The 25,332-nt window shown below is 32.7% G+C and overlaps 1 protein-coding gene across 1 annotated transcript in view; it reads right to left on the reverse strand.

Moving 5' to 3' along the window:
* Positions 1-25,332, reverse strand: part of KLHL1 (kelch like family member 1) — a 298,324-nt gene that overhangs the window by 95,449 nt on the left and 177,543 nt on the right. Inside the window, exon 5 of the mRNA XM_033103722.1 lies at positions 16,444-16,656. Within this exon, the coding sequence (XP_032959613.1) occupies positions 16,444-16,656 (213 nt within the window). The remainder of the gene's footprint in view (positions 1-16,443; positions 16,657-25,332) is intronic.

The following is a 25,332-nucleotide window of genomic DNA, read 5'->3' on the forward strand; positions in this document are numbered from 1 at the left end:
TCCAGGAAGAAATACATCATCATAAATAACTATAGTTTCATATGAACTAGTGTGTGACAGATAAGGAGGAACCTAGAGACGCCCATTTATTTGTTCAAAGTCCTTTCTGTGTCCCATTGTTAAAGATGACCCAGCAAACATTTACTTACCAAACATTTGTTTTTTTATTTCCATGTGAATTGCCTTCCTGCTCTTTGAAGTCCCAAACCACAACCCACACCCTCTCTCCTCCTTAACTCTAGATGGTCTATAAGCCTTTTTACTACCCTATCTGTCCTGAGTCTCATAGACTTATGGAACCCCTGTGTGTACATATGTATTAAATTTAGTTATTTTTCTCCTATTAATCTGTCTCATATAAATTTGATTATTAGTCCAGCTAGAACTTAGAAAGGTAGGACAAAATATATTTTTCTGCCCCTACACTTTAAATATAGATTTAATGGTAATGAATTCCATAGAACATTACATGCTAATTTAAAAACAAATAACGAAAATATTACCTTTCAATTTATCCTCTCTTCCATTTTTTATCTTCTGCTTTTCTCTGATTAACTGTCCCACACTCACAATCCTGAATTAAGTTAGTTATTGTAGCCTCTTGTCACACCAGGAAAATAAGAAATATATATGTAGCCATGTCCTTTAAACTACATCAGAAAAGAGTTCAGTGATAGAATATCATTTATGTAATACTTATTTTTAAAGCTACTTTTAATCAGTCGATACACTTATTTTTTAAATGTTCTTCGGAAGAAAACTATTTTGCTTTAAAATTAATAATTAAATTTGATTCTTTAAAAATCTATTGATTAAATCATTTTTCCATGCCAAAGAAAACAATATTTTCTTTAGTGAAGAAACAAGTCCTTAGAGGTACACCTGAAATATTTTAATGTATCACATAATAGCACTTTTAGATTATAGCAGTATAATTCATTTATAGTCAAAGAAATAAAAAAACGTGTAATAATGATAAGAAAATTGATATGTTTTTGATGATCATAACTTAAATGAGTTTGAAAAAAATTACTAAATATTTTGCATGTATTATTCTATTTAATTCTTTTTCTGTAATACTGGTCTTTGGGTAAATTAACTGTCTCCATTTTCTCATGTGCAAACTAAATATTCATAATACAACAATGAATATGTCGTGAAACATTTGACAAGATAACATGCATAAAGAACTTAGAACTCTACCAGCATATTTTGCTGGTAAAGAAATCATAAAATAGACCTTATGACTATTGGAAAAGTTAATAAATATAGATACACAGAGATACATATTTAAAAAGTACAAATGGTGTATGTACCAATATAAATATGGTGATATTAATTTCCACTAAAGATGCAATAAAACACCTTTAAAGACAGTATTTATATAGAGAAATAAAAGATGCGGATGTATATTTAATCAAGATGACAGTTATAATAAACATTGAGAGACTCAATAAATAACAATTATGTGATTATAAATTTCAGGAAAACATTTATAGATAATTTAATATTACTTAATGGTTCAGAAAAATATTTTCTTTAAATTACAATAAAAGTAGTCTTTGTGGTTTAAATTATCTAGCTTCCTACTTGAGATATAAACAGAAAAATTCAGCTGTTCGGTATCTGTGTTGTCATTCTGCTTTGGGTGTCACGATGACAGCTTATACTTCAACGTGGGCTAAATGTGAAGACATGAGTCAAAGATAATTTCTTTGTTGTTGATTGTGTACAACCTTATTCTCAGCAATGGAAGAAATTCTCATTTGAGGGTTCGGATTCTTAAATTTCATTTTAAGTGTATCAGAGCATTATTCAATTAAAAATTTACCTAAAATAGTCTGCCTTAATTCTCAGAGCCTCAGTTTCTATCTGCAAAACATTAGGAGGCTGATTTTGAAGGTCTTTTCAGCAATAAAAATGTGAGAACGTAAGGTAGATACATGTTACATGTAATCATTCAGATATCTTCCCTGGTAATTATGAAAAAATAAACTCTAAGCTGATCTCAATTGGCCTGATGAGGTAGGGAGGGTCAAACTAACAAAGGTAAAAAAAAAAAAAAAATCACACTGTTTCATAAATTATTGTTTGGATTAAAAAAGAAGAAAAAAGCAATGCACCCACTTAATGACTTAGAATTGATGAAGTTAAGTGACAGAAGGTTAACAAAAATTTCTTATAATAGCAAAGTCGAATTGTTTCATTAACTTAAAACTGATCATATAGAAAATAAATAAAATTTCTTCCAATTTCTCAAGAGTATTGAATTGGAAACTTCAATGTAAATATGGGAAACATTCAATTAGTATGTGAGCCAATTTTTTAAAGCTAGAATATGAAATAGCATAACTCAGCACTATCAAGATTATTTTAGGATAATTTTCCTTTATATTTAAGAATAATTGCTCCAATAAATTTTGAATATTCATACAAAATAGTAAATAAGTATTTATCATTTCTGACATGAGCAGTGTACCAATTGATCACATATTGAATATTATTAAAGCCACAGCTTTATGATTTTGGGTGACCTGTATGTATTTTCTATTTCATTAGAATGAAAAAGAGTACATGCGTCTGATTCTCTGGATAGCTGTCAATGTTCCGTTGCTCTTCTCTAGGGGGTATTTTTGTTTTTTGTTTTCTGAGTCATTAAAATAATAAACTGATTTGCCTGATACTCTTGGAAATTAAAATCACAGTAGTAGTTTCAATATGTTGATAAAATTCAATTCACTTGTGGTTTCTTCACATATCTCTTAGTTTGATTCCTTTCCTTTTAGGAATGTTTTAAATTATGGAAATTAATAAAGTAATTTTAAAGTTTTTTTTAGGTCATAATTTTTTTTTTGTCATTTAAAAGTTGTGAATGATGACTAGAATGGAAGGGATCTAAATTTCATTAAAGACAATTTATCTGATGAGCAAAAAGGGAGTTCTTTGTATTGTTTTGTTTTCCTTTAGTACATTTTGAATGAAGGAAAGATTCAAGAGAGGTTTGAGACATGAAAATTATTATTATTTTTTTCACATAGGGAGACATGTTTCTAAGTCTCTGTAAAATTTCAACAGGCATCAATACTTAGGAAATTAAAACCTATTTTCACTCATAAAATGTTACTGTCAGTAAGAATATTTCCATCTTCTTCTTGCACTGATGTGGAAACTGAGGCCCAATGAAATTAAACGTTCCAGATCTAACACTGAATTAGCATCACTGTCACAAGTAGGATCCAAATAAACACACAGACCATTACCTGTGTTCACCTACCAACATCCACACACCTATATATTTGCTTTTCACCTATTGACATAGACAATTTTTCAATTACCTTTTCTACAGCCAATCTATCCACTTGTGCATGAAATTCCACCTACTCTAGTACATTCAAAGGAAATATTCCAACAATTTTTCCCTCTCTCTTACATCATCAAATTTTCCCTTTCTCTGAATCATACCTGTGAGTATACAAACATGTTTGATTCCACTCCCCCCATTTGACATTTATCAAAATATTAACTCTCAGCTGCAAAATCATCCTTTTCCAATGTTGTGTGAAAATGGACCTGGGCCATTTTTTTTTTTTCCTTGCCTGCTGGCACTATGGTCAAGTTAGTCAAGAGGCTTCTGCAGACACACTGTAGGAGAATGATTTTGCTTCCTGGTTTAAATGTGTCCACTCACCAGGTTCCTGCAGTGAATGCAGTTTTTTCAGTGCCTGCCTCTGCAGTGCATGTGGTCAGCAGAAACCTCCATGCTTTCCACAGGAGGCCCCTCAGGTGATTTTGTAGACTGGTGTCTCTATTGGGACACCTAGAGGGAAGATTTTTAGTAAGTTCTAGAGGACAGATTTCCAGCAAGTTCTGTCACTGCTTCACCACAAGGCCACCCAGTGAGCCATGGCTGTGCCATCATCAAGGAGGCTTGGATTTCAGCTCTGGGGTTTGGTAGTGATGATGGGTGCTTTTTTGGGTGCTCTATCTCAGCCCTATGGGTAGTAAGCAGCTGTTCCTTATATAGGGGGTGTCCCCCAAAAAGTAACATTTTAAGAGATGTTATCTATGTATTACTTTTTTAAGTTGAATTGAATTACAGTAGCAATGTGTAGTATGACGTTCACTCAAAAGATGGCGTTAATCAAATGATTGCTAGTGTCATTCATTGTGTTACAATTTTAATACAGTGTTTTTTTTCCTTTCTTAAAATGTGTGTACATTTTTTGGTACGCTTTGTATATTCTCACTTAATGTTTTGACAGGTTCTGCAACTTTAAGCAAAACTACATGTAACAAAACCAATTTTGCCATTAGGCTAGTTGATAAAAACAAGAGTAAAGTTCCTGAGGCATCTCACACCTGTCACAACAAAACGATGTTATTCAAAGACCTGCTGTATTTCTGTCTTTTTTAGAGTTCTCTTAACTTCTTACTCTCCAATCCTTCTTTACTCTAAATCTTTGTTAGAATTCACGATTTTTTATTTAAATATTCCACACTGAAATTTCAACGTGGTTTTGTTTCTCCTCCATGGACCGAGGCTGATAAATCAGTCACTTAACGACTAATTTTTCTGTTCAGTTTTGCAACTGTAAAGGTACTATATATTTACTCTTTTAAATTTCAGTTTGCTTTGCTGTGTTCCACAGAAACTAATCTTGTCCAAGTCGCTGGTGACCTTCATGTTGTTCAATTAAAAAATCAATTATTGGGCATCATTCTGTTTGACCTCTCAGCAGCATTTGGTCCAGCCTATCACTCACCCCTCTGTGATGGTTTATTCCTTGAAATCCCAGGAGATCAAGCTCCCGAAGTTTTTATTCTATGTGGGTAGTTTTTCCATTTCAGTCACTAGGTTCTTTCTTCCTTTTATCTCTAACTGTAATGATTCAGTGCCCCAGGACATCATTCTTAGTCCTTTTTCCTTCCTTATCTATACTCATGTCTTTAGTGAGACCATCTCATATCACGTCTTTAAATTATATCCATATGCGAACAGCTTCCTAATTTATATCTCCTGGCCATACCTCCACAACTCCTGAATGGTGCATTTAATGCCTATGCAATGTCTCCACTTAGAGGCCTCATAGAAATCTTAAAGTTGGTGCTCCATAACAGAGTTCAAGCCGAAAAACATGGAATCTCTCTGATTCCTCTCCTTCTCTGATTCCTTCATCTAACCAGGTCTACTTTAAAATATATCTAGAATACAAACACTCCTCACCATCCCCATTGCTACTGACTCATTACCCTCATCTGAACTCTTAAATAAAATCTCTTACCTCTAATATTGTTGTCACGTAATAACTGATTTTCATTTTCTACTAGTTTCCTTCCAATGTACTTTCAACATAGCAACTAGAGAGTATGTTTAATTGTGTACATTGGGTCAGACTCTCCTGTCCTCAAAACACTGCAATGGCTCCCATTACACTCCAAGAAAATGCCAAAATTCTTACAATAGTTTGCTAGACATTTAATGATTTGCACCCTCACCTTCTCTGAATTCGAGTTCACTCCTTGGATCACTCTGCTTTAGCCCCACGGCTGCCTTACTGTTCCTCAAAGAGTAACAACAAGCAAAACTATTGCGTAAAAATAGCAATGTGAACAATGGATGCAGGAACATATGCAGTTTATCTATACCCCAAATAATTCACTTATCAAAAGAACAGAATAATTCTATAATTGATACAATGTAAATTTCTTCTACTAAAGCTTCAGCTTTGAGATTTACCCAAAGATTAAGATATTCTTAAGTCTAAGGATTCTATTTTAATCTCCAGTTTTCGTCTTTATATATTCCACTTACTAAAATATAAAAGTGGCATCAAGAGTTAATTCACAATTCCCTAATCCTAAATTAAAATCACCTAAAGAGGGGTTTTTTTTGTGTTTTTTCTTTGTTTTTTCCCCCTTATTCTGCCTCCTCTTCCCCGATTCTGGTTCAAGCCATTGTTTCTCAGTCTAGTAGTGTAGCACACAGCTCCCTGGCCCATCCTGGTATTATGAGCCTTGCGTTCCCCCCAGGCTGAGGCAGTTGGTTGCCAGTGGTCGGTAGGCCGCTCATAGGAGCTCTCACTGCTGCCGCCCTCTCACGATGGCTGTCGGCCACCCACTGGCCGCTCATAGCAGCCCGTGGTAGCCCACAGCAGCCCAGCTACAGAGAGAGCCTTTGTTCACAATCTTACCTGTAGAGGGAACAGCTCACTGGCCCATGTGGAAATTGAACCAGTGACCCCGGCGTTAGGAGCACGGCGCTCCAACCACCTGAGCCACTGGGCTGGCCCAACTAAAAAGGTTTAATGATTTAAATGGTGTTTGCTTTATTACTAAGGTTCTACAATTTTTCTTGGTCCTCTTGTAAATTATTGTATCGCATTTTAATTTAACCATCCTTATATAAAGTAGGCATGAGTAAAAAATAAAAATCTCTTTAATGTTTGAGAAAAATAATTGTTCTTGCACTCTCTGTCCTCTTGGTTGATAAATGCTAGTATATGTGTATTGTTCAATACGTACAAACACGATTATGAGCTATTTTAATACTTACATTCAATTTTCTTTTCTTCCTGGAATGGACTTTGACTTACTATGCCAGCAATGAAAAGGAAATAATTTTCTTGCAGCCAATTTATTTGTAAATATACCACTGACTTAGGTATTAGAGTGATTTTGATAAATTTGTGTGTTATCAACATTTCTGATAGAACAAAGAGATGAGAAATTATATCCCATTCAAGTTTGCCTTCCCATTGTCCATCAATAAAAGATTTTAAGTAAAATTTGAATCAGCATCCTCTGATCCCTCTTTATGACATTGTTCCTAGTACCCACTGTTAGCTCCATAGTAACACACCACTATAGAACTTTCTCTCACATTCCAGACAAATCATATAAATGGATAGATAAAATAAATGAAGCTAAGATTTCTAAGACCCAACATTAACTTTTCATCTGTTGATTCAGTCAAAGCTAACTGAGTACCAACTATGCCAGGGGCTCTGTGAAAAAAAACCTTCAAGTCTGGTTTTCTGAAAACTATAGTTATGAGGAAAGAAATAAAAACAAACTACGATCATAGGTGAAAGTGCTAAGAACAGGACACATTTAAGGTGAGACGTATACAATAAGAAAGACTTGGTCTTGCTATGATGCGGATGAACACCTTTAGGGAAGTGGAGGACCAGAACAGGGGAGTGGAGGGCAGTTTTACCCAACAGGTAGGCGTGCTATCATGTTATCACTGACATTGCTTAGAACTGCCAAGGTAGAGTAATAATAAAAGCAGACTGACTTTTAGTTGGTTCTATTATTGTCTTTAGCTATCCTTAGACTATGCCTCCCCCTTTATGGCTTGTCCCTGAGAGAACTGTCCCTATCACCACCACCATCCCCTCTTAATAACTATAACTTAATAACTATAAACAATAATTATATATTTGACTGGAAAAGGGATCAGGTAATTGGAGCCATTGGTAGAAAGGAATATGAGGAGTTTTGTTTTGCTTTAATATGTCTAAAGCAACACATCTTTGTACGTTAATTGGAATAATCCAATATAAAGCAAAACTGATAATATGAAATATGGAAGGAGTCATTGCAGTAGAGATATTTCAGTGTCAAGAAAGATGCGTTACAAAACACAAGCAGTGGGATTAGCCCTTGATAAAAACATGCACTTGTTACTCGTAACACTGCAGCAAAAATAAAGGCTTTCAGATTAGGTTCTAACTTCTCCTCTTTTCTCTTCACTTGACCACAGTGAGTGATGTGTGTATATATGCAAACATGCATTTATACATAGGTACATCTTTTTTGTTTGTTTGTTTACATTAATACCATTGCTTGAGTTAAAACTTGTTAAAATAAAAAGCTCTTGTGTTTTTTTAATGTTGTAACTTGAACTGTGAACATAATAGTGGGTTAAATGATCATGAATCTAAATAGTATTTAAGATAAATCTATGAGATTTTAGAAGCATAAATTATCTATACATTTATGTTTTAAAACCACTGTTTTTAAGGTTTCCTTTAGAGAAGAGTAATATTATGCCACAATTTTTAAAAAAGAACTCTTGTAGTCTAGTTTTGTGGAGAAGACTATCTCTTTGATGATGGCATGGTATAATCATTAATTAATCAGACAGCAAGCAAAGCAGAGAGAAAAGAGAACAAAAAGAAAATTAAAAAGTAACAAAGAGTGGTAGTGGATTGTGTTAGTGTGTTTGATTAATTCTTTTTGCCTTATTCATTTGTAAGAGTCAAGAGTTTTCATTTGTAAATATAAGATGCATAATACATAAACAGTGAATATTTATGCTGACAAACTTGGAGAACCATTGGATTTATCAAGGAGTAGTTTACCTATGCTTGCTATGGAGACACAAACTTAAACACAACATATAAATTACTTAGGAGTGTAATCTACTCTGTATATCTTACACTGTGATTTATGAATGCTCTTTTTACATTGATTTGTTCTTTGTCACTTTGCTTGCTTTTCATTAGTTTTTTTTTTTTTTGTGGCTATAATTTTATAGACAACAGAGTCTTTACATCACTGGTATCTTATCAATTATCACATTTCAATGGAGTAAAAGGTTGAAGACTGCTCCCTTCTCATTTTTCTATTACTACTATAAAAACTATTTGGAATAAATTTATTGCAGCCTTGCGTAAAAATAATTCTTATAAAATAGAGATAGCATTGTTTCCTTAAGTTAAACTCTTGAGTCTCCTTGTTATTTTGTTATTTTTGTTATTAGATTAAACCATATTCCTCTAAACCTAGGCAACATTTTATTATCTGTTGCAATCTTTCTTTTTTTCATTTCACATTTTGCTACAGAATATAAAAGTAAATGTCTATACACATAAACACACACTACTATATATTTCTCTTACGAGTCAGTAGGTATACTTGTTAGATCATTGTGACAATCTTTCCCGGTGCTGTCTCAAAAGAGATAAACAGTACTAGTTCTAAGACATGAAACAAAGTTTATCTGTACATCTCCAACCTTTTAAATAATCTGTGACTGTGATAAAACTGAATTTTCCTGAAGACTTTTGGCTTGGTTATATATAGAATTGCATTGCCTTGATTTTTAGAGCAGCATTCTCCTTTCTAAACCAATCACTAGAAAAATACACACCAGAAATTTGATACTTATGTGTACTTTTAAATACAGAACAAATAAATAAATATGTAGCTATTATGAAGGTATATCCTATGAAACTAGTTAAAACCAGTGGAAACAATAGTTACAAAATGATAAATCATGTGTTTAGTGCATAGCAACATGTTCTTCTATTGCATCTTTGAAAGAAGAAATATAGAAAAAAAAAGTAAACCAAAACGAAATTAAGTACCCTCCTTGTAATATGTATACAAGTATTTACAGGCAGACCTAATTGTATTACACTTTGTTTTACTGTTTTTCATAGATATTTTGTTTTTCACAAATTGAACGTTTGTGGAAACCCTGTGTCGAGCAAGTATATCGGCCCCATTTTTATAACAGCATTTACTCACTTCATGTCTCTGTGTCACATTTTAGTAATTCTCACAATATTTCTAACTTTGTCATTATTATTATATTTGTTTTGATGATCAGTGATCAGTCATCTTTGATGTTACTATTATAACTATTTTGAAGAGCCAGAAAGAGTACTCATACAAGATGGTGAACATAATCAACAAATGTGGAGTGTACTCTGATTGCTCCACTGACTAGCCATTCCCTCATCTCTGCAACTCTCCTGTGGTGTCCCTATTCCCTAAGACACAACAATATTGAAATTAGGCCAATTAATAACCCTACAATGGCCTCTAAGTGTTTAAAAGTGAAAGGAAGAGTTTACATCTCTCATTTTAAGTCAAAAGATAGAAATGATTAAGCTTAGTCAGGAAGGCATGTCAAAAGCTGAGATGGGCTGAAAACAAGGATTCTTGCACCAAACATTTAGCCAACTTATGAATGCAAAGAAGAGTACTGGAAGGGAGGGGTGTTTATCACTTTGTGAGGGGTATAAATGTCTAACTATTACATTGTTTTGTACACTTGAAACTAATTTAAAAAATGTTACTCCAGTGAACACACAAATGATAAGAAAGCCAAACAACTTTTTTGATGATATAAAGAAAGTTTTAGAGATTTGGATGGAGGATCAAATCAGCCATGACATTCACTTAAGTCAAAGCCTAAACCTGAGCAAGGCCCTAACTTTATTCCAGTCTATGAAAACTGAGAAAGGTGAAGAAGTTGCAGGAATAAAGTTTGAAGGTAGCAGATGTTGGTTCATGAGTTTTAAGGAAAAGCTGTCTTCATAACATAAAAATACAAGGTGAAGAAATAATTGCTGATGTATAAGCTAAGATAAATCATGAAGGTGTCTACTCTAAACAACAGATTTTCAAAGTAGATGAAACAGCATTATACTGGGAGGAGATGCCATTTAGGACTTTCACAGTTAGAGAGAAGAAGTTAATGCCTGGTTTCAAAGCTTCAAAGGACAGGTTGACTCTCTTATTAGGGGATAATGCAGCTGGTGACTTTAAGTTGAAACCAATGCTCATTTGGCATTCTGAAAATCCTTAGGTCCTAATAGTTACGTTAAATCTACTTTGCTCTACAAATGGAACAAAGCCTGGATGACAGCACGTCTGTTTACAACATGGTTTACTGAATATTTAAAGCCCATTGTTGAGTCCTACACAACAATGAAAGATAGATGTCTTTTAAAATATCACTCTTCATTGACAATACACCTGGTCACCCAAGAGCTCTGATGGAGATGTAAAACAAGATTAATGTTGTTTTCATGCCTGCTAACACAACATCCATTCTTTAACCTACGGATCAGAATAATTTTGACTTTCAAGCTTTATTTAAACAATACATTTTGTAAGGTTATGGCTGTCATAGATAGTGATTCCTCTGGTAGATCGGGGAAAGCAAATTGAAAACCTTCTGGAAAGGATTCACCATGCAATTAAGAACATCCGTGATTCATGGGAAGAGATCAAAATATCAGATTATCAGGAGTTTGGTCATAGTTGATTCTAATTCTCCTGGATGACTTTGAAGGGGTTCAAGAGTTCAGGGGGGATATTATTTGCAGATATGGTGGAAATCTCTAGAGAAATAGAATTAGAAGTGGAGCCTGAAGATGTGACTGAGTTGCTACAATCTAATTTTCATAGATGAGATTAGCCAATAAAGTAGTTTCTTGAAATAGACTCAACTCCTAGTGAAGATGCTATGACGATGGTTGAAATTACAAAAAAAAAAAAAAAAGATTTAGAATATTACATAAACTCAGTTGATAAAGCAACAGCATAGCTTGGGAGGATTGAGTCCAATTTTGCAAGTTCTATTGTGGGTAAAATGCAATCAAACAGCATCGCATATTACAGAGAAAACATTAATGAAAGAAAGAATCAATTGATGCAGAAAACTTCATTATCATCTTATTTTAAAAAAATTGCCACAGCCACTCCAGTCTTCAGCAACCACCACTCTGATCAGTCAGCAGCCATCAATATCGGGACAAGACCCATGAACAGTGAAAAGATTATGACTGGCTGAAGGCTCATATGATAGTTAACATTGTTTAGAAATAAAATATTTTTAAATAAAGGTCTACAAATTACTTTTTTAGATATAAAACTATTGCACACTTAATAGACTACAGTATAGTAGAAATATCACTTTTATATGCACCAGAGAACCAAAAATTTAGTGTGACTCACTTAATTGTGATATTCCCTTTATCACAGTAGTCTGAAACCAAACTCACAATATCCCTGAGGCATGCCTGTACATACATAATTACTCTCTAAAATGAAATTTTCACATTTTTTCCAATTAAAAAATTATTAAATTTATTGGGGTGGCACTGGTTAATAAAATTATATGGGTTTCAAATGTACATTTCTATAATACATAATATATATTTTGCATTGTGTGTTCACCACATATTTTGTTGAAAATTTAAACATCAGGTATTCAATAAAAACATGAAAACTATTTGCAAAATTCTATTCCTGACTTATTTAAAATGATAATAGAAGTCACTCACCATTTCATAGACTATATCTCAATTATGTATTTCTTTTATTTTGCCTTTTCCTCTGGTCCTTTATGTAGCAAAATCAATTGAATTCACTTCAATATTAGTTATTATATTTTAATAGAAAAAAGTTAACATCGTTGCTTCTGAGTCTTTTTGTGTCTCTTCTATTATTTTCTGAAGCTCATTTTCTCTACACTGATGTCAATTAAAATCCACATTCTGTACCAAAATTTACATCTTCATTGTATTTTTCCATACCAATTACCATAATTTATACTTTATAATAGTATATGTTTATTTGTAAATAATAAGAAATATCAGAATAGAATTTTCTCTTGTGAACTTCAGAAAAAACTAAACACAGATACACATAATGTGCCTAGTAAAAAAAGACATGAGAATGTAGATTGTGAGAAATGATTGAACTAAAATCGGCCTAAGTCAAGTTGATGAATCACTTCATGATTATGAGAGAAGACTATTACTGTAGTCTAAATTTATTCTGTGTCTCTAATCAATCTTTTAACATGTATTCTTTGTTGTTGGGGACTCTGTCATTGTCTTTATTTTTACCTACATTTTTTTTTTTTTTACTGGAGAAAAATTTCCATGCATTTGCTAAATAGAAACATAGAATCTCATAGCTGTAAAATTATTTACAGGTTATTTAGTTTACTGTTATCCTGAAAGCCTGTATTTTCTCTTTCTATATATAATACTTTGGTCTTAAACACTTCTAAATCTTTGTCTTTTCTACTCTTGCCTTGGTCATTTCTTTCTTGTGTTTTCTTAACAATATTATAAGCTACTCACAACTGGTCTTCTAAATATTGTTTTCTCACTCACCTGTAACCTATCTTTACATCTATAGAAATCATCTTAAAAAAAACAAAAGCCAAATTCTTCTCTGAAGTCTCTTTAACAGTCCAAATATTATTTCCTTTTGAAAGTAAACCCTACTTCACTAGAAAAATTCAGACTCTTCCTCTCTTAAGTATCGTTAGTGTTTTAAAATAGAATATTGTGTTTTGTTACATAACAATTGAATATTATATAATTATATGTCATAATATATAATTACAGACACATAGAGTATATACCCACAAAACACTCAAAGACTTTTAAAAACCTATACATTAAGCACTGTAAGAATTAAGAATAAAAGCTATATTTAATGTTTCCAGGATCAAGGAGAAAGTGTTTCCTGATCATAAAGACTTTTTTCTTAAAAACCTTAACAGGCTTAGCAGCTTTGGAAGCTTGTGTAAAAAGTGGGAAAATCCTAGATTTAACTCTAGGATTACTCTTTATCATTAACTCTTCATTAGCTGTTGATTAACTCTTATATTAACTCTTTATTAAACTCTGTTATGTCCTAGATTCTGGCTAAATGTTGATGTAAATATGAAAACAACCCTGTAAATAAGAATTACACTTATTTGCCCTCCATGGGGAAAAAATCCTCATTAGTGTCAGATATAAATAGAGTAAAATCTGAGCTCTACAACTTAATAGAAAGATGTTCGTTGTGCTGATTCTCAATTACCTCATTTGTCAAATGATAATAATAATAAATACAGAAAGATATTATAGAAATTAAACGAGATAAAATGTTATATAATTTTTGTAACTAAAGAAAGAAAGAAATGCATATTGGTTCCTACACTCCTTTTCTTCTTCCTTTCCCAGTATTTTTATGAGAATCTTCAAAATTGCTGTGTTCAGGGCATTTTTATGATCTTCCAGTTTAGAGAGCAAACAGGTAAGCAACGGACATGCACAGTGGAAATATTGCTGTGTATATTCGTTCATACCTGGCAAGTCAAGATTTGCAGGAAAACTGCATTTTCCACTAGCTCTGTGATCTTTGAAAAAAATCATTTAACCTCTTTGAATCTGTTTTTCTTCTCTACAACATAATTAATAATCCCTGCCTTGTAGCTGTGTTTTTAAGATTAGAATTATTGTATGGAAAATACTTACAATGGTGCAATTCTTTAATATTTGTTATGAAAGTAATAGCTCCTGCTATATCCAAAGACGTTTTGTGAAAAATAAAATGTTTTTCACTCTTTCCTCTTGTACATCTGTTTGAAAGTACACATAAAGTTTTGTTTGCCATGCCCCTAATTTGAGAGATAAGGGATGTAGAATAAATATACACTATGTTTATGCTTGTTGGATATTGTATGGATATTGTATGAGTTAACTTAAAAACCTCTTACTAGGTAGTTACAACAAAATAAAATAACATTTTCTAATGTTAATAAACAGTGCTTCACTAAGCAAGATAAAACAGCTAAACCAATAAGAATAAAAAACTCCATGTGCAATGTGTAGCCTTAGGTACAAATAAGCCAATTGATACGCATGTCTGTTCTGATGAGATGGACAGTTAGAAGCATCTCTCATTTTTGATGACAGAAGAATGAGAGTATGACAGAAAGGCGTATCATGAAAAGATGGATCTCTAGTCACAATCTTGGCCTCCTGTGGTGTGTGGTCTACTATTTATGATGATTTTTTAAGCACAATTTTAAGCTCCCCAAGTGAAATGGTGGGCAGCGTCAAAAGAACTGATTGCCACATCTATCATTGACTAATGGCTATCTGCCTATTATTGGCTAACAATTATCACTGGCCATTTCTATCCTGAGAGAGAATCCCCAGGCTCTGAGAATATCTGACGTCAGAACCTAGGGTGGGAGATTCAGAAAAATCCATTGCTTGGCTTCACAATTTGTTTTTTTTTTTGTTAAGTTACTTAAATACATGTTTCCCTTCCTTTTTAAGAACCTAATATTGATATAAGCGTACGTAATTTGTTTAAGCAGGCCTCTCTTAAATTCTTCCTCTCTGCTTTTATTCCTGTATTCATCTCAGCAGCCAAATGAAACACAATTATTACTTTATTTATAAAGTTTCATTTTTTTTCCCCAATTTGAGCATAGTGGTACTTTTGCTTCTTCTTCTTTTTTTTAACTTTCTAATCTTAACTTATGACCATACCTCTCACTTGCTATTAATATATAATTGTCTGTCCTTGTTTCCTGATGTCCTAATTCTCTATCTTACATTTTTAGTAATATATGGAGTAGTGAAAGTGTCTATGGTGGTTTGGATCCAAATGAAATATCTTCGAGTTTCCCCCATATCCCATATACAAAATTTATGCACATACAACTTTATCATTTCAGAGGTAAGAGCTACCCTTAAGCTAATTTTGGAAAGCCTGAGAAGCCAGTGACTCCAGGTTAACAAAGCATAGATAATTTTGCTAGATTACAAGTTATTTTAAAAACAAGGTTTCAAATCGGGGACAAAATAGTTACTCTTCTTCTTATAAACTAAGTGAATTTTGGCGTTATTAATTCCACTGTGTCCTACATAACTCGTAATAAAATGAGGCAGTTGGTTCACTTGTTGTCTGGATTTTTCTTAACTCCAATTATTCAATTATCAAAGATTCCATAATTTCAGTTGCTTAAATGCTGTTATTTCATAACTCTGTACAATTCAGTAATATGTCTTATCCATCTAATTGGTGTTTGAAATCCTATGCATTGAGCCTTCAAAATGCCACAGGTATGTAAACAGAGAATGATTATATTATTGCATTTTAGGATAGATGGATAGTTAGATATACAGATGATAGGTAGATAGGTAGATAGATAGATAGATAGATAGATAGATAGATAGATAGATAGATGATGGATGGACAGATGGATAGATAGATATCAACCTTTAAAATAGGAAAGCAGGAAATTAATCACTGCAACGTTTAAAAAAATCTTCTAGATACTGAATTGAGATTAGGTACTTTACATATATTATCTAATTTGCTCCTCACAAATTTTGGTGTGGTTGTAGTAGTACAATTTTATTTTATACAAGAAGAAATTGAACATCAGAGAAATTGACATTCTCATGTCATATGAACATGGCAGAAATGGGTTTCAGACACATGCGCATCACTTTCCATCATCAAATTTAACTTATAAAGAGTATTTGATTAAAACTGAAAACAAAAATGTGAGTAAATAATAATAAAAGACTTGTGACATTCATTTTTTAAATATAAGTGTAAGAATTTGGTAATGGAGAGTTACAAAATTAGTTTGGAAAATGGTTGGACTCTCTGCCTTTAGGTGTTTGTGTGCGCACGAGTGTGTGTGTGTGTGTGTGTGTGTGTGTGTGTGTATTTACATATACCATATATACATATTAATTGGACGTCGCTACTTTAACAAATGCTTTATCGTAACTATTTTTAAAGTTATTATTATTTTACCTTTTGATGTTATTTTTAATATAGGATTTTTTGGTACCCTGTAGCTATTAAAACATCATCACATGCAATTACCTGTGGTGGAAGCAGTGGCAGTCTTATGAAGGCGAGAAGCATACTTAAGTCATTGCATCTCCTCTGCGTGTCATATTTGACCCACATCATTAATGCATGAAAGATCGTTTCTTCATCAGGAACATTTACATCATCACTGGCCAGGAGTTTATGGAGCTCCTCGGCTGGAAGCAGTAAAAACTCTTGATTTCTCATAACTTCCATTATGTTTTCCTGCAGGGAGAAAAAAAAAACATCTTGGCATAAATTTGGCTTTTTTTTTTTTTTTTTTTTTTATTTAGCGAGCAAAGCATTTCAGAGAGAAATGAGAAAGAGTCAATAACCTTTGTTCTCAATATAACATAATCCCTAAGACTTAAGCCTTCAGAAACTAGAAGCTGTTAAGATGAAAGCATTGTAATTGTAATTGAAGTGTAAATGTAACTGAGACAGCACAGATCTTATAATAACTGGAGGAATTATAATGTTGAGCTTTGTTACGCAGGCAGAATGTACTAAGTGATTAAATGTTCAAGTTTCAAGTGGACTGTTATGTAAGATTTGGTGAATACAAAAAGAGTAGCATTTCAAATTTTTTAAAGCTTGACAACATATATATGAATCAGAAAGTGGCGGGGCATTCATGCTTACTTGAAGAGAGCAGTAAACTAAGATGCATCCGAGTTTATTCAGAAGAGAAAAACAGAACAGATTGGCCATAGAAGTCACAATATTCTATATGCTCCACCCTTTTATAATGTATTATACCTCCTTGCTCTTCATGACAGTTTCTTTGGCTTAATTCAGATTCCCATTAATTTTCTTCCAGATTGTTGCCATAATCTTCTAATTATTCTGCTTGACTCTATTCTTAGCTTTTCTGTTGTATCCTCTATAACAACGCTGAAATAATATTTCTAAAAGATAAATGTGCTCATGGCACGTCTCTCAAGTTTTTGTTTGGTTTGCTTTCATTTTGTCTCCCTTGTCTTTGGTTCAAATCTCTTGTTTAAGCATGCTAGTTCTTCATGATCTGACGGTTTCCTGACTCTAAAACTTCATTTCCTACCTTATTTGTATTCCGGTGGCAAAAATGACCTACTCTTCTTTCAATTTGCCATACTATTCGACATGTCCTTCCTCACTCATTCTACTGCTTAAAATGACTTTTATTCAAAAGAGAATGTCAACTTTTACTTTCGTTCAGGTCATCTGTGATATTCATTTACGTTTAATTGATATCACAGAATAGCTCATTTCCTGGGAATCATTTTTTCTTCAGTGTTTTCTCTGTGAGTAATAACAGTGCTGTGTAAATTATAGCTGCCCAATACCTATTTACTGAATGAACCAATTGAATGTCCTGAGATTTAGTGCCACCCACTTTCTCTAAAGAGCTACAGAAAGATAAAGATGTTTTTAAACAATCTTTGAAAGATGTTTTGTCCATCTATTTTTCCAGCTATTTACAAATCTATGCTTCTATTACACTGCACATAAAATTGCATAGTTAGACCGCCAGTAAATAGTGAGGGATACCATAAAAAGCAGCTCTGTGAAACTCTTAGTGGGTTTATCGTAAATATGTTGTTCAAGGCATATTTCATCATATTTTACAGTATCTTTTCTTATGGTGACCCCTGGGAGAAATTTCTTTCAGGTTTTAGTAGCAGGAATAATTGCACTTCTCCTGTGTAAATGGTTCAGCTTTATTGTGGGCACTGTAAATTATGAAATTGATCGAATTTATCTTTTTATTTGGCCTCTAGAAAACTTAGAGTCAAAGTGAAATCATTCTAATAGGAAAGCTATATAATAAGAGCCTTTCACAGTTTGATTGCTTTTTCAGACAGCTTTAATAATAGTTTCATTTAATATCACTATAGCTGCATTTCTTTTTTGTTTGTTTTATTTATTCACCTAATTTAGAGTGTATTTCATAATTGTGTATCTTCATAAGTCATACTACATCTTTTGGGAAGAAGCAATGTTTGTAAACACTGCTATAAATAAATTAGGAGCTAGTATCAAATATTACTGGATCTCATATTGGCCCATATATTATGTTTATTTTGTTTTTTTCTTCATATATTTTGGAGTTCTGAAATTTTCTTTGCTCTTTTCTCCATCAACTCTCCTTTAGGATAGCCTGCCTAATATTTTCTTATGTTTTCTTGCAATCTAGCTTCTGGAAATTGTGTTACTTTTGTTATGTTTTAATCACTAAAAAAGAAGAAACATCAGTGCACACTATTCCTTACACTGCTGGTGCAGATTAGTTAATTTCATATTATCTGAGAAGTTCAAGCAATGAGAGACATCAAAATTCTTTTGCCTGTTGATCAGGCAAAATACCTTTATTTTAAGTTTATTCAACCATTTTCCATAGATTGATTGAATACCTAACATACGGTCCTGGATAACTGTCGTGAGGAGAAAAAATGGATTTTTTATGGTAAGCATCAAAAAGCTTACCACACACGAGACATCTATAAAATGTGCAGTGCCTAGAAAATAACTATCATCAACTCTGTAAAAGCAGTTATTGCAAATGAACCTAGAATATGAGGTAGGAGTGTAAATTAGAAATTGGGAAATAGAAAGATACGGTACTCTGAATAGGGGAAACCATATAAATAAAGACATAATAACAGGTAATATAGTATAAAGTGCTGTATTTGGAAAGTCAACTTGATTGAGAATAAGCACAAAAAAATTGCGGGAAATAACATTGAAAGGACAATTCAGACCCTAGAATGGAATAAATTTACTCTTAAATTTTAACAGTCCCTCCATTAAATGGAAATATATGTATACATACATCTTTTACATATAGACTGAAATATTTACTGTAAAGAAAGATTTTAACACCACATTTAAGTTGCCACTACATAAGACACAATAATCTTTCTTAATTACATAAATAGAGACTAAATTATACTATCTACTTTTACTACTTCATATTTTAAGTAATTTTTAACTATAAAAAACATACAGTTTTGTTTTATTCTAAATTGACAAAATTTTTCTCATTTTTGTTTAACTATTTTCTGAATTTGACATAAACATATTTTCTGATATTCATTTCTTCTGTCCCTTAATCCTATTATTGTTTTTCCCTTATTTTATTATTGGTAATATATCAAAATACAGTAATTCTTTTGAAATTTCTTTAGAAATTAATTTTATACATAATTTTAAATGTTAGCTAACAATTAACAGTAACGTCAGTAACAGAAACAGTAACAGTAACATTGAAGTAAGTGTATACCTTCAATTTTCACATTTTAGTTATTGGCTTAGTTTAAAATATGGATATTAACCTGTAGTAAAATATTTTATTAGTGTATAAACAACTGTAACATAAACTTTAATGTTGTTTCCTGAGTTGGCAGCTACTACCAAAGCCATGCATTATATACTATTATGGTTGACTCAAGGAAACCTCTCTGCTCTGAAAGTCTACTGAGTTCACACCTATGTCTCATCATCTTGCACTTTGTGACCAGTGGTCAGTTAGAGAAAACTCCCAATCACAGTTGTAAGTGTTATGATGGGAAGGCTAATATTTTGCCAGACCACCACAGAATCTCTGGCTTGATTCCAAGTCTACAGAGGTTATGGAACTTATTTAATTGCCCATTTAAAAAGTCATTTGTTAGCAAGATGAATTCTTAGGAAGCTCATACTGTCAAATAAATGGACAACTGAAAGGTGAACCTGGAAATGAGCTACATCCTCTGGTTGAGGCTTATTATTTAAGTATGAAAAATGTACAGTTTTAATCTAAAGTCGTAGAATTATAAAATTATAATTCCCTAAGCATCCTGTGCAAGCGAAGTTTGGAGAGTTTGTGATCTATGCATGATTCTACTAGCATCAGGCTCAAGACTGAAACATGCATCTCTTAACTTCTGAAGCAGTGTATTTTTTTGTAACATCATGTACTGGATTGAATAGTGGCTCCCAACACTTCACATCCACTCAGAACCTCAGAATGTGATCTTATTTGGAAAAGGGTCATTGCAGATGTAATTAGTTAAGATAAGGTCATACTAGATTTGATTGAGCTCTAATCCAATGACTGGTGTGCTTATCAGAGAGAAATTTGATGAGACACAGATATGCAGCAAGGAGAACTCCACGAAAACAGAGATGACACAAAGAGAAGAAGATCACGCGAAAGTAAAGAGGCAAAGATAAAAGTCATGCTTCCACAAGCTAAAGAATGCGGAAGAGTTCCAGGAACCCACAGAAGGTGGAAAAGGCAAAGAAATATTCTTCCCCAGAACTTTCAATTGGAGCCTGGCCCCGCTCATATCTTGAGTAGACTTGTAGCCTCTAGACTGCATGAGAATAAATTTCTGTTGTTTTCAGCTACCCCGTTTTTTGGTACGTTGTTATGGCAACCCTAGGAAGATAATACATACCATAAGGGAAATTTAAAAAATAGTTATGTTAAAAACTGTCACATAAACCTAAGAAAGTACGGTCATTATTCCCAATATTTTAAGTGATTATTGATTTTATAGAATGATGCCTTTATTAAACATTAGGTTTCCCATGACCCAAAGGAGTCTCAGAGACAGGCAAAAGGGGTCTACTCTCAGGATCGCCTTCTCTTATATATATATATATATATATATATATATATATATATATATATATATATACACGTATATATATCTTATATATATATATATATATATATATATACACGTATATATATATATATGTATATATATGGGTTTTTTTCTATTTTTTCTAGAATTTAAACTTTTTAAAAATGCAGAGTGGGTAGAGGCACTTCTCACAGTTATCAAAAGCTGCTTGTAACAATTACCTTCAAGTTGTTACACTAACATATTGCTGTCAAGACTCTAACCCTTTCAGGTTAAAACCAATTTTCCTCAGCTTCTGATTATTTGCCTTGCCTGAATTTTTAATTCCTGTGTCAAAATTGCTGCCTAGACTCTTGAACACTACCTAAGAGTTCAAAGGGAAAAGAGACTCATTAAGAGATAGTCACACCTTGTTATTTTAGAAATGAGAATGCTGAGGCTCCTAGGGTCTCAAACAGTCGTTCTGCTGGTCAGGATAAAGCTGGGGTTAAGAAGACAGTTTCTTGGCCTGTTACATTCCCTGGGCCACCAATCCTTTGGTTATTATCCCCTTCTGGTTCTCCTCTGCTCATCTGATTTGGACTTACTGTCCTACTTCGATCTATGCAACATGTATGCACCCTGATTCTTGAATGCTCACCTCTACGTTGTCTCCACCTCTTAATCTATCTGGGTTCCATAATGTGACTTGGTGATTATGGAGAATCACCAGATTACAATTGGCTTGGAGAGTTGGCCAGGATTTAGATCTCAACCCTGCTACCTACTAGCTGTGTGATTAGGAAGTCAGGTTCCTTATCGGTAAATGGAAATAAAAATAGTATCCATCTTAAAGCACTGTTGTGAGGATTAAGTGCAACAATTAATTAAATTAACTGTTTTTAGAGAAGTATGGAAGTATGTGACACATACCGTGTATTAGATAAATGTTGGTCGTTATTATTCTGCATCTGAGCCTACTCTTCACTTCAGCCTCCTTTGCTAGCTCTAATTTCTACATTCACATTTATCTTCTCTATTTTTCTTTTTTCTGATTATTTAGTCAACAAAATTTTATTAAGTTTTTTTTTTCTTTCTTCCCCCACCCCTTTGTTTTTCTATGCCTGTATGCTCTCAATATTAGAAATACAGAAATACATATAGGAAAGGTTCTGGCTGCTAAAAGACTCGCTTTCTAATGAGGAGGACAATATGATGTTATAAGAAAAATACATGCATTTTCCAACAGGAGAGAAAACAATAGAGGCTTTGATGGAGTCCGAGGTATGAGGATACAAGTGGATTAAGGAAGCTAAGGAGGATTTTGAGTTAGGAGATAGACATCTTTTCTCCAAAATAACACTTGCCAAGATGAAGAACTGTTTCTCGTAAATTCATAGATTTGTAGACTTCTAAAGAAATGTTGATGTCATCTGATCCAATTCTCATATCATTAGCTAGCAGGGTATAAGATGGGAATTTCTTCAATCTCACATAACCTTAAATTGGAAATGATCTTTGAGGACACTTAATTTAATGTGTACCTCATGTACTCTTTTAGTGCAATTCTCACCCAGTGATTATTGTCTGTGATGGAAAACCTATTACCTTATTTTAAAAAGCCCATATTATTGTTGAGCAGCTCTGTCAGAAAACTGTCTATTTTGATGTAAAATGTGGCTTCTAGAAAATTCCTTACTTGAATTCTAGGACAAATCTATTTTTATCCTATTCATCAGCTTTCACATATTGAAATATTGCAAATATTCTCCCTCATATCATGTTTTTTAAAGGCTAAAGAACTATCATTCTTTAATTTCTCTAAAGGACCTTAATCTTCAAAACCAGAAAGGTGTGCTAGAGTAGAAGATACAATATTTGCTGAATTTCCCCTGAAATACCTGGTTTTTTTACCTTGTTCCTTCACAAATAAAACAAAAATAAACATTTTCACAGACTCTATATTGCTTATTTACGTAGAACTTTGTATCTTTTCCAAGGACATTTTCCAAATAAAGGCAGGAAAAAAAAATAAGGCAATCACTGTATAAAAACATAATTTCCATCATATATATGTATATCATATATATATATATATATATATATATATATATATATATATATGTAGGTAGATACAAGTATCTGTATATGTTATTAATAGTATTCAAATAAAAAAAACAGAAAACGAAGTGTTCAAAAAGTTATCAATGTATAGGCATACAATGAAACTTTTTCTTGTCAATTTTGCCATCAGTGCTTAGAAAATGACAACAAAATAGAATTTCTTTAAGTATTTGAATTATATATCAGGCTCTCTCTTAATAATAGCAGTATACAGTATATATATATATATATACATATTCTTTTTTTCTTTTTTTTTCCCTGAGTTTTCTTCAGCTACATAAAAAATACTTAGGTGCAAATCTGCCAGACTAAAGTGAATGGCCGCCAGTTTTATTTATTAACTCTTTACCATCTACTGCGTGTGGCTACTTGATTGGTAGTAACTCTCTTTTTTTGAAAATATTAGAGTATCAGTCTTTAAAAAGAAGCATTTTCTAACAATTTCAAAACTTAGTATCAGAAATAATTTTTGATGGTCATCTTTCAAGATTATGCTATGGGATGAAAAACACTTTTTTAAATTTGTTTTTTATTTTAAGTTCCTTAAAAGTATATGAGTCTTCATATACTTAAAAGTATATGAAGTACTTTCTGACAATATGTTACTAAGGAGATAAGAGGACATAGAAATTATAGTGGAAATGAGGTTTTAGTAAAAAGGATTGGAGAAACCAGCCCAATTCTAATTCTTTCTAGTCATTATTTCCCAGGCAAAGGTACTTAATGATTCTAAGGTATCATCTCCTCACCTTGAAAAATAACACCTACCCTATAAACCTTTTTCTGATTTGCTTTCAAGCACAATTGAGACTAGAATAAAGTAATTCCTAAACTTTACAATGTTATGCAAAATATATGCAATTATTTCGAGGGGAGTCTTTAACCCTTGTAATAATTTGGTTTGCTTCTGATACTGGAGATATATAGTTCAAAGTTTTAATATGCGTTACACATTATCTAGTAATGCAGGAGAAGCGAGCATGTAGAAACCATTTCTAAACTTCTCTACAAAAAAAAAAAAAAAAAAAAGTGCCCAGTCAGCTACACAGCTCTACTTCCACTTTTTGGTTTAACAGAAAAGAAACTAACCATTCTCAAAGACGTTTATTGTGTTGTACACTGTGTAACACTATATATCCATAAGTTATTAGTCAGAGTAGTAGTATTGACTTTTATAATTATTAATTTGAAGCATATTTACTGTTTGGTAGAGCTTAATGCTTCCTTGTTCCCCTCCTTTATATATTGCTCTGTATCAGTATTTACCAAATTGCTTTTAGCTATCTTACAGAAAGCAGTTAGTTGGAAAAATTAGGAGAAAAGTGAAAATCTCTGCACAGTCTTTATGAAAGCCTGTGCCAGCCCAGGAGAGAAATGGTATCATTGCCAATTAAACTATGAGACCACAGAACACTTGTACATGCAAAGCTGTTTCTTTTCATTGCAGCAAAGTGTCCAAGACACCGGATCACATAAACTTTTCCTTAAAGGAGTTACAATGCTTGATAAAATCATAAAAATAATGATCCTGTACAACTTTGCTAAAAAAGAGAAAATTTTAAAGCGAGGTAATATTTCTGCCTTGCCTGCTAGGCAGAAATCATGCGGAAATTTACTGTGAGAATCTACTTCGATTCTCATGTAATGAAAGAATGTACAATTTATCAGGGACTGAAAATTCTGTACTTACAGAAAAATGGAAAGAAAATATTTCCCGTATCCTAACAAACAACTTTTTTTTGTTTTTTCAGGACAAAAGAGGATTGTTTTGTCAACCTGTATTTAAATAGTCTTTTGTTCTCATGCTTGTAAGCATAAATGATTCATTAGGAAAATCTGTTATATGCATAACCTAAAATAGCCAGACAGTTGGGGTCAAAATTATGTGTAGGGGGGAAAAAAAGAGTTAGTATGGAAATTACTTACATAACCATATCAATTATTTTGCAGTAAAGAAACAGCATTAGCATTCTTCAACAAAAAGTACCTTGCAATTTTGCAATCTTAAGGGTCTCTACAGAAGCATGTAAACTTTTAATTATAATTTTGCATTCATTTACTGCTGAATAAAAGGATTTAGACTATTTCCGTTCTGGGGTGAACTCATTTACTAGTTGCTTATAACCAATGTTAAAAAATTACAGCATGGTCTATTCTCTTATATTTATTTTACGTTAAACTTTTT

This window comes from Rhinolophus ferrumequinum, chromosome 4, assembly GCF_004115265.2.
Source record: "Rhinolophus ferrumequinum isolate MPI-CBG mRhiFer1 chromosome 4, mRhiFer1_v1.p, whole genome shotgun sequence".
Classification (NCBI taxonomy): domain Eukaryota; kingdom Metazoa; phylum Chordata; class Mammalia; order Chiroptera; family Rhinolophidae; genus Rhinolophus; species Rhinolophus ferrumequinum.